Here is a 12,978-nt window from a genome sequence, read left to right as displayed (position 1 = left end):
TCTTGGGCTCCCCAGCCCAGAGACGGACCATTCCATCCTGCGTGACGCCCTTCCCCCACCATTCTATTTCCAACCTCGAGTACCCTCTCCCCTCTTCCTGCCCTCCCAGGCAGCAATCACCCTGAGGGCAGAACCCTGTCTGACCCATCTCTGTACCCTCAGCACCTAGCACAGTGCCTGGCCCATAAGCAGCATTTAATGATTATAGTAGAAATAAATCTAACAGATGCCTCTTCATTTGGAGTTTTAACTTTTGACCATAACATTCTTCAGATGAGGATTATCTATTATTCAGTTAAGTAACTTAAATAATCAGAATACCCTTGGGAGAATAATGAATGTTAACATACTTAAAAAAAATTTCAATGAACACCCAGGTTGGATCATATACAAGCACATACCAATCATACCAAATCTAAGACCTCTTTCTAAACACCAAGCAAAGAGGAAAATGGGAGCACAATGAATTTGAGCAAAAGAACCAAATAAAGCCTCTACATTCTTTCCCAAGAAATCTCTAGCTACAGCTTCCTAGATTAAATCACCCAGTGCCCAGAGGGAAAAGTGCTCTCACTTCTATGTTCTACCCCTCCCCATCAACTGCTAGCTAAGCCCACATCCCCACTCCAAAGCTGTGAATGCCCAGAGTGCCTATTGTATTTTTAATGCAACCTGTGAAAGAAATCTACTCTAGACCCAAAAGGAAAAACCAAATTCAGAATATATCTTCTCTAGCTGCCATACTCTTCAGTTTAAACAAACAAACAAAAAAAGGATCGATATATTATCGTTTCTTCAATAAATATCTCTTACTATCAATGAAGGGAGCCTCGGTAGCATAAGTGGTTTGTGGTTGGCTGTTAACCTAAAGGTTGGTGGTTTCAAACTACCCAGTGGCACCATGCAAGAAAGACCTGGCGATCTGCTTCCGTATAGATCATAGCCAAGGAAACCCTAGAGAGCAGTTCTACTCTGTCATACGTGGGGTTGCCATGAATTGGGGGCCAACTTGATGGTAGCTGACAAGAAGTACCAAGGAAACATTTTCAAAGAAAATGGTATACTTCTTTTGAAAAATTAAAAATTCTGCACTAGGCATCTTAACAAGGCTTTTCATTCTGAGAACTACTCAAATTATCTCGCCATGTTAAAAATGAGGAGACTGGGGCTCAAACAGATGGGAAATGGCCATGTCCCTAGGCAGATGTTCCACCCACACCATGATGCTCCTTGTCAAACAGGTGGCAAATAAGAAGGGCCTGGTTAGTGACACACAGGTCTCAGACCACACGCCCAGACAGCGTGGTGTGAGTTCTCTAGTCTCTGGCCTGGAAAGGGTAGGGGAGAGGCAGCCACTGCTGCTACCCAGACTCACGCAACTTCCTGCCTGTGAGAATGTGGACAAGGTCCCAGAGGCAGGTATCTAAGTCCCATGCCACAATGCTGCAGAAGGTCTGAGAGAACCACGCTCCAAAATTCTTCCCTCTATATGCATCCGGGTCATTGTATTCTTTCCACTCTCTGATCTCTCCCCTCTCTTGGTCCTCACATCCCCCACCAGAGCAGATCCTTAAACACAATTCTCTTCTGATCTTCAGCGGCTTCCTATTTCCTAGAGGAAACAAGTTTCCTCAACAATCTGAAATCAACTTCACAGTGCCGATGGAGAAAAGGAGACAGATTTAAGTGCCACTCCTTAGAAAGAACAACGTGACTTAGAAAGAGGAATCAGAGTCAAAGGGGATGGAAACACTGGAGGAACAGACTCAGAATTCAGGACAAAGGTTGCAGTGGAAGACAGATTTAGGAGACCTATGCTAGGAAAAACCAACAAGGGGAAGACTGAAAATTCTTCAAGGAAAGCACTTTAAAGACAAGGGAGGGATTAGAGGTCAGAGGCAGGGAAGTGCAGCAGAGTCTAAAGAGAAGCCACTAGGCCTGGTGACCGTGGTCCATGGGCTGGTAAACCTTCACTATAACAGAATAATCTGAACTAAGAACTGGATAATTTCTGAAATGAGATAAGAAAGGAGCTACACTCTTTTTGCTTCACTTCTCTCAGTAGAAAACTCTTACACGTGTCAAGCACATATATCTCTGTCGCTCCCTAAGAAACATATCAAGTGACAAGACCTTGACGCAGGTTGTGCTGTTTGACCACGTGAGTCTTCATGCTGTGTTTGGATGTGAACTGTCGATTACAGCTGGAGACCGGGCAGCGACTTTTCGAAGTGTCCACATCCTGGAGGTGCTTCTTAGAGTGAATGTACAGACTACTGCGCGCAGAGAATCGAGCACAGCACCCTGGAACAAGAAGGAGAATAAATGCGAAACCTGAGGGAAACAATTCCGTTTACCATAACATCTAAAAGAATAAAATATTTAGGAATAAATCTAGCCAGGGACATGAAAGACTTATACCATAAAAATTATAAAAAACACTGTGGAAAGAGATTAAATAAGACTTAAATAAATAAAAAGATGTTCCGTTTTCTTGGGTTAGAAGACCTAATACCGTTAAAAGGGCAATACTACCCAAGGCCATCTATACATTCAACGCAATCTCAATCAAAATCCCAACAGTTTTCTTTACAGAAATCTAAAGAACAATCCTCAACATGGCCCCGAATAGCTCCAGTAATGTTCAAAGAACAAAGAACTCACACTTTCTGATTTTAAAACATATTGTACAGCTACAGTAATCAAAACAACCTGGTACCGGTAATAACAAAAGACACACAGACCAATGGAAGAAAATAGAGGGTCTAGAAATCAACTCACAGATACACTACTAACTGATTTTCGACAAGGATGCTAAGTCCATTCAATGGGGAAAGAAGAATCTTCAATAAACGGTGCTGGAAAAACTGGGTTTCCACACACAGAAAAATAAAACAGGATCCATGTCTCACATCATGCACAGAAACAAATACAAAATGGGTTAAGGACCTAAATGTGCAAACTAAAACCATAAAATTCTCAGCAGAAAATGCAGGGGCACCACTGTCAGGCCTAGCTTTTAACAGTGGATTATCTAATATAGTAACAAAAGCACAAAGAACAAAAGAGAAAATAAATGGGATCTCATAAAAATTAAAAACTTTTATTCTTCAAAAAACCTTACCGAAAAAGTGAAAACACAAGCTACCAAGTGGGACAATATATTCTGGAACCATGTATCTGATAAGACTCTAATAACCAAAATATATATTAAACTTCGACTACTTAACAACAAAAACATAAATATAGCCCAATAATAAAATGGACAAAGGACTTCAAGAGACATTGCACCAAAGAGGACGTTCAAATAGCCACCAAACACATGAAAGATGTTCAACGTCATTAGTCATCAAAACCAAAAACCACCAGGGTTTCCTATAAGCCATCAGAGAGATGCAAATAAAACCACAGTGAGATACCATTTCACTTCCATTAGGTTAACCAAGATTAAAAACATAACAAATGTTGGCGAGGATGTGGGGGAATTGGAACCCTTATCCATTATTGGTGGGAATGCAAAATGGTACAGTCATTGTAGAAAACAATGTGGCGGTTCCTCAAGAAACTAAAAATAGAACTACCATATGACCCAGCAATTCCACTCCTAGGTATACACTCAAAAGACTTGAAAGCAGACACTCAGAGATTTGTACACCAATGTTCACTGCAGCACTATTCACAATTGCCAAAAGGTGGAAATAACCCAAATGCCCATTGATAAAACCTAAAATGCCCATCAACGGATTGTGGTACATACATACAATACTACACAGCAAGAGAAATCAAGTCTTCATACATGCTACAATATGGATGGAACTTAAAGACATTATACTGAGTGAAATAAGTCAATAAAGTAAATAAGTTACAAAAGGAGAAATACTGTACAATCTCACTTACACAGGAGCCCTGTTGCCTCGGTGGTTAAGAGCTCAGCCAAATAATAAAAAGGCCTGCAGTTCGAATCTACCAGCCACTCCTTGGAAACCCTACGGGGCAATTCTACTCTGTCCTGCAGGGTCACTATGAGTTGGAATCGACTAGACAGCAATAGGTTTGGTTTGGGTTTTTGGTCATTTATATAAAAAGACAAGAAAAGGCAAATGTATAGAGAACAAAGTTTATTAGTGGTTCAGAGGGGCAGCCCCCACGTGTCTGTCAGTCTGTCGTACTGTGGGGGCTTGCGTGTTGCTGTGATGCTGGAAGCTATGCCACTGGTATTCAGGTACCAGCAGGGTCAAGTAGGACAGGTTTCAGCTGAGTTTCCAGACTAACGCGGACTAGGAAGAAGAACCCAGTAATCTACTTTTGAAAAGAATTAGCCAGTGAAAACCTTATGAATAGTAGCGGAACACTGTCTGATATAGTGCTGGAAGATGAGTCCCCCAGGCTGGAAGGCACTCAAAAGATGCCTGGGGAAGAGCTGCCTCCTCAAAGTAGAGTCGACCTTAATGACATGGATGGAGTAAAGCTTTTGAGACCTTCGTTTGCTGTTGTGGCACAACTCAAAATGAAAAGAAACAGCTGCAAACATCCATTAACACCTGGAACCTGGAACATACAAAAGATGGACCCAGAGAAATAAGACATCATCAAAAATGAAATGGAATGCATAAACATCGATACCCTAGGCCTTAGTGAGCTGAAATGACTGGTACTGGCCATTTTGAATTGGACAATCATATGGTCTACTATGCCAGGAATAACAACTTGAAGAGGAATGGTGTTACATTCATCGTCAAAAAGAACATTTCAAGATCTATCCTGAAGTACAATGGTGTCAGTGATAGGATAATATCCATACGCCTACAAGGAAGACCAGTTAATAAGACTATTATTAAAATTTACGCACCAACCACTAAGGCCAAAGATGAAGAAACTGAAGATTTTTATCAGCTGCTGCAGTCTGAAACTGATCGAACATGCATACTGGTGACTGGCATGTGAAAGCTGGAAACAAAGAAGGATCAGTAATTGGAAAATATGGCCTTGGTGACAGAAACAATGCCAGAGATCGAATGACAGAATTCTGCAAGACCAATGACTTCGTTGCAAATATCTTTCTTTCACCAACATAAACGGTGACTCTACACATGGTCCTTGCCAGATGGAACACACAGGAATCAAATTGACTACACCTGTGGAAAGAGATGATGGAAAAGCTCAATATTATCAGTCAGAACAAGGCCAGGGGCCGACTGTGGAGCAGATCATCAATTGCTAATATCCAAGTTCAAGCTGAAACTGAAAAAAAAAACAGAGCAAGTCCACAAGAGCCAAAATACCACCTTGAGTATATCCCACTTGAACGTAAACACCATCTTCAGAATAGATGTGACGCCTTGAACAGTAGTGATCTAAGACCAGCCAAGATGTGCAAGGACATCAAGCACATCATACATGAAGAAAGCGAGAGGTCACTTAAAAGACAGGAAAGAAAGATGGATGTCAGAGGAGACTCTGAGACTCGCTCACGATGTCAAGCAGCTAAAGCAAAAGGAAGAAATGAAGTAGAAGAACTGAACAGAAGATTTCAAATGGCGACTTGAGAAGACAAAGTACTATGACGTGCAAAAAGCTGCAGATAGAAAACCAAAAGGGAAGAACACGCTCAGCGTTTCTCAAGCTGAAAGAACAAGAAAAAATTCAAGGCTCGAGATGCAATAGTGATTTCTATGGGGGAAATATCAGACGTAGGATGCATCAAAAAATGGAAGGGATACACAGAGTCATTATACCATAAAGAATTAGTTGATGTTCAACCATTTCAAGAGGTAGCATATGATCAGAAACCAATGGTACTGAAGGAAGAAGTCCAAGCTGCTCTAAAGGCACTGGCAAAAAACAAGGCTCCAGGAATTGATGGAATATCAACTGAGATGTTTCCACTAATGGATGTAGTGCTGGAGGTGCTCACTCATCTATGCCAAGAGATATGGAAGACAGCTTCCTGGCCAACTGACTGGAAGAGATCCATATTTATTTCTGTTCCCAAGAAAGGTGATCCAACTGAATGCAGAAATTATAGAACAATACCATTAATATCACACGCAAGCAAAATTTTGCTGAAGATCATTCAAAAACGGCTGCAGCAGTGTATCGACAGGGAACTGCCAGAAATTCAGGTTGGATTCAGAAGAGGATGTGGAACCAGGGATATCACTGCTGATATCAGATGAATCCTGGCTGAAAGCAGAGAGTACCAGAAGGATGTTTACCTCTGTTTTATTGACTATGCAAAGGCATTCAACTGCGTGGATCATAACAAACTATGGATAACACTGTGAAGAATGGGAATTCCAGAACACTTAATTGTGCTCATGAGGAACCTTTACATAGATCAAGAGGCAGTTGTTCGGACAGAACAAGGGGATACTGACTGGTTTAAAGTCAGGAAAGGTGTGTGTCAGGGTTGTATCCTTTCAACACACCTATTCGATTTGTATGCTGAGCGAATAATCCGAGACGCTGGACTATATGAAGAACGGGGCATCAGGATTCGAAGACTCATTAACAACCTGCGTTATGCAGATGACACAACCTTGCTTGCTGAAAGTGAAAAGGACTTGAAGCACTTACTGCCGAAGATCAAAGACCACAGCCTTCAGTATGGACTGCACCTCAACATAAACAAAAATCCTCACAACTGGACCAATGAGCAAGATCATGATAAACGGAGAAAACACTGAAGCTGTCAAAGATTTCATTTTACTTGGATCCACAATGAACAGCCACGGAAGCAGCAGTCAAGAAATCAAACGACACATTGCATTTGGGAAATCTGCTGCAAAGGACCTCTTTCAAGTGTTGAAAAGTAAACATGTCACCTTGAAGACTAAGGTGCGCCTGACCCAAGCCATGGTATTTTCAATCGCATCATCCACACGTGAACGCTGGACAATGAATAAGGAAGACCAAAGAAGAACTGACGCCTTTGAATTGTGGTGTTGGCAAAGAATACTGAAAATACCATGGACTGCCAAAAGAATGAACAAACCTGTCTTAGAAGAGGTACAGCCAGAATGCTCCTTAGAGGCAAGGACGGGGAGACTGCACCTTACATACTTTGGACATGTTGTCAGGAGGGCTCAGTCCTTGGAGAAGGACATCATGCTTTGCAGAGTAAAGGGTCAGTGGAAAAGAGGAGGACCCTCAACAAGATGGATTAACACAGTGGCTACAACAACGAGCTCAAGCATAACGATTGTAAGGATGGTGCAGGATCAGGCAGTGTTTCATTCTGTCGTGCGTAGGGTCACTGAGTCAGAACCGACTTGACGGCACCTAACAACAACAGGAGGGGGAAGAGGTAGGGGATAGAAGGGGGTTAACAGTGATGGAAAAATCGCACTGATTAAGCGTAGGGCTGCACAGGCAATTACTGTAACTGATGTCAGTAAACTGTACACCAGCAAAATGTTGAACTGCAAAAGTTTTGTGATATATGTATTTACAACAATGACAAAAGGAAAAAAAGAGTAGCTGCTGACACTGCTTATGTACAACAAAAAACCTCAGGATCTGGTTCCTTGGTTCGGATGTTTAGGGTCACTTTTTCACAGGACATCCCAGTTAACTGGCCTAACAATGTGTTTAGTGCTTCTGTTCTACCTCCTAGTTCTTGCACAGTGCCTGGGGTCTTAAAAGCTTGCAAAGTGGCCATCTAAGACATGCCAACTGATCTCTATTCGCCTAGAGCAACAGGAAGAAGAGTCAGGTATAGGATATGGAATGTGTGGCTAACTGCTTCCATTTGCCTTGAGTCCAGAAGAACTGGATGGTGCCTGGCTACCATTACTGAATATTTTGATCAAAGAGTCTATGGAAGAATCCTGATCAAAATGGGGAAAATGCAGAACACAATTTCAAATTCTCATGGACTCCAGACTCTCTGGGGCTATACAAATCCCTGAAACTATTTCCCTGAGATAATCTTTAAACCTTAAAACAAAAATGTCCCCAGAAGTCTTCTTAAAACCCAACCGTTTAGCTTAACTATTAAGGATTTAGTAAGGAATGTCTGCCTTGAGCATTATGCTCCTTTAAGAGCATATATAGGATCAAAGTGACAAGAGCAACTTGAAAGATTAGACAGGAACCTTGGGTGGGTGGAGGTGGGGGAACCCTGGTGGTGTAGTGCCTGAGAGCTATGGCTGCTAACCAAAAGGTCAGCAGTTCAAATCCACCAGGCGCTCGCTCCTTGGAAACCGTATGGGGCAGTACTACTCTGTCCTACAGGGTCACTACAAGTTGGAATCGACTCCACTGCAACAGGTTTTTGGTTGGGGGGGAGGACAGCGAGTTTATGTTAGTGGGAGAGGAACACCTCTGAAAAGGAGGGTGAGAATGATCGTACATCTCAAAGAACGTACTCCATGGCACTGAATTTTACATGTAGGAAACAGTTGAATTGGTGTATGTTTTGCTGTGTATATTCTCAATATAATAAACTCAAAAATAATAAAAATTATCAACAAAAAGCCAACCTGAAAAACAGGTTTGAGATCGCTCCACCCCCAGGGCTCCTGGCCTGATCTCCACCACCTCACCAAAGAAGCTCTCAACCAACCACTGAAGAGTCACCCCTTTCCTCTCCCATTATAGTCAACCTCTCGACCAGCTCCTCAACACTGAGACTTGCTGGAAGTTCTCAAGAATGTAATGTTATTGAAAAATTATAAAACAAACAAAGCCCCTCCCCTGCGCAGTCAGCTACCGTTCTGCTTTCCCTCAATCACCTCTAGAAGGTGTTGGCAATACCAGCTCCTGGTCCACCTTCTACTCACTTCTGGGGCCCTGAAGCAAGGTTCCCACCCTAGTTATTGCACTGAGCCTTGCTCAGCAAGACACTACTAATCCTGTCAGGGGAGTCCAAGGGACATTTCTCAGTCTCAACCCTGACTCACCTCAGTACTGAAACCTGACTTCTCCCGCCTTTTTCAAAAACCCCCTCTCTTGGCTTCAACACCACCACCCTAGAGCACTCTTTTCGCTATTCTTTAGTCTCCTTCTGGGGCTCCCCTTCTACTTTCCCACCCGAATTTGAGGCTTTCTCCAGGGTTTTTTCCTAGGCTCCCTTTTTTTTACTTAACAGTAATAATAACAGCAGTAGCTGCCATATATCCATGTTTACTATATGCTTTAAACTTATTAACTAACAGAGCCCTCACAACAATTCTACGAGGTTTTATTAACACCTTGCTTGAGAAAAAGAGACCCAGAGAGCTTAAGTTCCCTATCCAAGGTCACACAGCTAATAAGTGGCAGACTCTGGTTTTGAACCAAGGCAGTGTGACTCCAGAATTCAAGCTTTTAATCACTCTGCTATACTGCCTCTCTTCAACTGACACACTTTCTGGAGAATGTGATCCACTTCCACAGTTTAAAGGCTTAGTCATGTACCACCCACTGCACTTTCAGGCCCACCTACACACCAGAGCCTCAATACAGCATGTCCCACTGCCTTCTGAGCATTTGAACTAGGAAAGTCTGTGGGTACCTAAAACGCAAAATGTTCAATACCCCAAACACCTCATCCCCCAAACCAGCCCACTTGTGCTTCCCATCTCACCCGTGTTACTGAACTCATTCCTTCTCCCTCAAGCCCCACCTGGATCCAAATCAATCACCAAGTAATTCTAACGCCTAGCTATCTCCGGAAACCCTGGTGGCATGGTGGTTAAGGGCTACGGCCACTAACCGCAGGGTCAGCAGTTCGAATCTGCCAGGCGCTCCTTAGAAACTCTATGGGGCAGTTCTACCCTGTCCTATAGGATCGCTATGAGTTGGAATCAACTCAATGGCACTGGGTTTGGTTTTTTGTTTTGGTAGCAGCTATCTCTTTCACCTATCCACTTCTCCCCCTCCCCACTGCCAAAGCCCAGGCTAGGGTACCATCTTATCTCACCAAGATGATGGCAGGACCTCCCAAGAGTCTTGCTGCCTTGAAACGGCTTACACTCATGTATGATCACATTACTCCCTTGCCTTAGCATTCTTCAGCTTACTGCTTTTGCACCTCTAGGTCTTTCCCACACAGGTCTTTCTGCCTCCAGCACCGAGACCCATGTGTGCCTGGCTAACTCTTCCTCATTCTTCAGTCAACTGGGAGGCCATTTCCTAAAAGCGGTTTGGGTGAACATCCTTTGCAACCTGAATGCTACCTGTTTACCTGTCTGTACCCCTGGCTGGAACTTTGATGAGAGGAGAAAGTTATGTCTTGTTTATGCCACTTGTAAAATCTTCATTATGTTCTAAGAACTGATCACAGCTTTAAGTGGGTATTTATTATGCCCATTTTCCAGATAAGGAAACTGAGGCCCGCAAAGAAGCTTGCCTGAGGTCACAACCTGGCTAAAGGTAGAACTAGGATTTGAGGTCCTGATCATCTGACTAACTTAGCCCTGCCTCACCAGTGCATCTACACCCCTAGGGCAGGGATGACACCAACGATTCACACAGGAAACAGATTTTTGCTAAATGAATTATATCTTCACAACACTTTACTCAAAATACCCTTTTTTAAAAGTCAGCTTACCTTTACTGCTGTCCAATAGCAATGAGTAACTACCTCGTATTAAGTATCTACTATGTCCCAGATGTCAAAATAGGCATTTTTCATGTTTTGTCTATAGCACCATGTTGGCCTGCATTTTTCATATGTTACTTTGTGTAATCCTCACAACCACCAAATTAAACAGAAAATTAAAGTCACCAATCTAGTGAGTGGTAGAGCTAGGATTCAGAGCAGGTCTGATTCTGAAGTCTGGTCTCTTTCTAATATTACTGTTGTATGCTGTCAAGTTGATTCCAACTCAAAGCAACCCTACAGGACAGAATGGAACTGCCACATAGGGTTTCCTAGGCTGTAATTTTTACAGGAGCAAATCAACAGATCTTTTCTTCTGCAGAGCCACTGGTGAGTTTGAACCACTGACCTTTCAGTTCACAGCTCAGTGCTTAACAATTGTGCCACCAGGGCATCTTTTTTCTAAAATACCACACTGCTGTCAAGTCGATTCTGACTCGCGCAACCCTACAGGACAGAGTAGAGCTACGGACATAGGGTTTACAAGACTGTAAATCTTTACAGAAACAGACTGCCCCATTTTTCTCCCATGGAGCAGCTGGTAAGTTCAAACGACAGACCTTTCAGTTGATAACAGAGTGCTTATCCACTGTGCCACCATGGCTTGTTCTTTCTAATACGCTGCTCCCCAAAATAAAACAATTAATTAACCAGTTAAATATAATGCTTACAACTTGTGTGCAGACCCCACAACTGGTGTGCCTGAAATGACTAAGATGGCTGTCCCAGATCTAAATTAAAACTCCATTTTGAATCAAAACTGCAGTTTGACCTAAAATCACTGCTCCTGCTCTTCTGACAAGGCAATTGAGCTTCTTTTAAAAGTTTTAAGAGCTTGTAACACAAAGGAGCAAGGATTAAGACTTTAGCTTGTACGAGAAATTGTTTATTAAAAGATGCTTGCCAAAGAATGTTTGCACAACTTGATCTAAGAAGAATGCCTTGGTCAACATGCTCCAGCAGGTTAGAACACAGAGTTGATAATGTTAAGAAAGTTTGTTATGGTTGTAGTTTAAGGACCTCCTTGTAACTCTCTGCCACATACCTCCACCCCCGCCTTCGTGCCTGCAAGCACACAGCCCTCTGCTTGCTCCACGTGGTAAAAACCTCACTGCTATCCTTGCAATCTGGAATACTGTGACATCCTGCTTGGATGTTAAGTGGCATCCCGATTTGTGAATCACCACATTCCACAATAAAACTTTCTGCTTTCGCTTCTAACAGAGTGTAAGACTGATGCTTCGCTACATTTCTTGGGACCCCAAAAGGACTCAAAGCTGAACTGAACTTTGCAACATCCAAGACGCCAGGAATTCAGGCTCACGGTATCAGGCTGGACCATTTTTGGGCCCTCTGACTTCACAGCTGAATTCAGGAGTTGCGGCAAGGTAAACACCTCTAGGGTCCGTGCCTCCACTTTTCTTTGCGTAGACACTTCTTGAGCTTTATTGTGGGATTTGTCTGTCTCTTCTCTGTCTTTTTTAAAATGGGACATAAGTTTCTTTGGTTTTTAGGTTCCATAAGGTCATTGCCTAATAATCTCAGAACCTTAACGTCACTAAGAACTTTGGACGACACAGGCCAGGTCAAAAACACTACACAAAATTCTGTGGCACTCCTTCTTTAGGCCTGTTCTGAGACCCTGGAGGCTCCAAAATTTTGTTTAAAAGTCTCTGGAGCTAATTTTATGCTGCCTTTGGGCATACAAGAAATGCCAAATATAAGAGTGATACTGAGCCTCCTCTGGGGACTCTTGCTCATTACACAAACATTTTGGTTCTGTGGCATGTTTGTTTTTGTGTACTTGGCATGGCCTAACTAATGGCAGTTCAGATAACACTGGCCACTTTGGGAAGTCTTTGACCTTTCTAAATTAATTTTTCTGTGCAGCAAATGAGAATAGAAAGACTCACAGATTAAGCAGATATGACTGAAAGCCTTTTTTAATTGGCAATGAGGCCTCTAGAAGACATCAAAACAGCAAAATAACCTCTCTGCATAATACTGTTTCCAAATTGACTAAACAGAACAAAGAATTGCAGAATACAGTTTCTGAAATCACAAGCAAAATAAGGAATTACAAATTCAGAGCTATACTTTCACCTTCTGCTGCAGGTCCCTCTGCACCTCTGCCATTTCTCTTCTGTACCCTCCTCGACCTTCTTACCCTTTTGAAAAAACTTCTCCTGAACTTCCCTTTCTTCCGTAAAGACTATGCTAAGGATTCAAAGCCAGAAAGTCCAAAACTCATTCCTGAAACGCGTTTTAAGCTTCGCCCTACAGAATCTGGAGCAAGCACCAGAGAAAATTCAAAGAATACTATTCTTCCTTTTGTCCCCTGGACTTTCACAGAACTACATACCATTACTAAAGATTTTCCAAATTTAGGCGAT

At 42.5% G+C, this 12,978-nt stretch overlaps 1 protein-coding gene across 2 annotated transcripts in view; it reads right to left on the bottom strand.

Annotated features, from left to right (window-relative positions):
• The window catches only part of ZXDC (ZXD family zinc finger C), a 50,695-nt gene that overhangs the window by 24,752 nt on the left and 12,965 nt on the right, over nucleotides 1–12,978 (bottom strand). For both annotated transcript variants that reach the window (XM_049862534.1, XM_049862535.1), the window contains exon 5: nucleotides 2,134–2,304. In XM_049862534.1, the coding sequence (XP_049718491.1) occupies nucleotides 2,134–2,304 (171 nt within the window). The remainder of the gene's footprint in view (nucleotides 1–2,133; nucleotides 2,305–12,978) is intronic.

Source organism: Elephas maximus, chromosome 20 (genome assembly GCF_024166365.1).
Source record: "Elephas maximus indicus isolate mEleMax1 chromosome 20, mEleMax1 primary haplotype, whole genome shotgun sequence".
NCBI classification, from domain to species: Eukaryota; Metazoa; Chordata; class Mammalia; order Proboscidea; family Elephantidae; genus Elephas; species Elephas maximus.
Note: the sequence above shows the minus strand (reverse complement) of the source record. Positions and strands in the feature narration are given on the sequence as shown.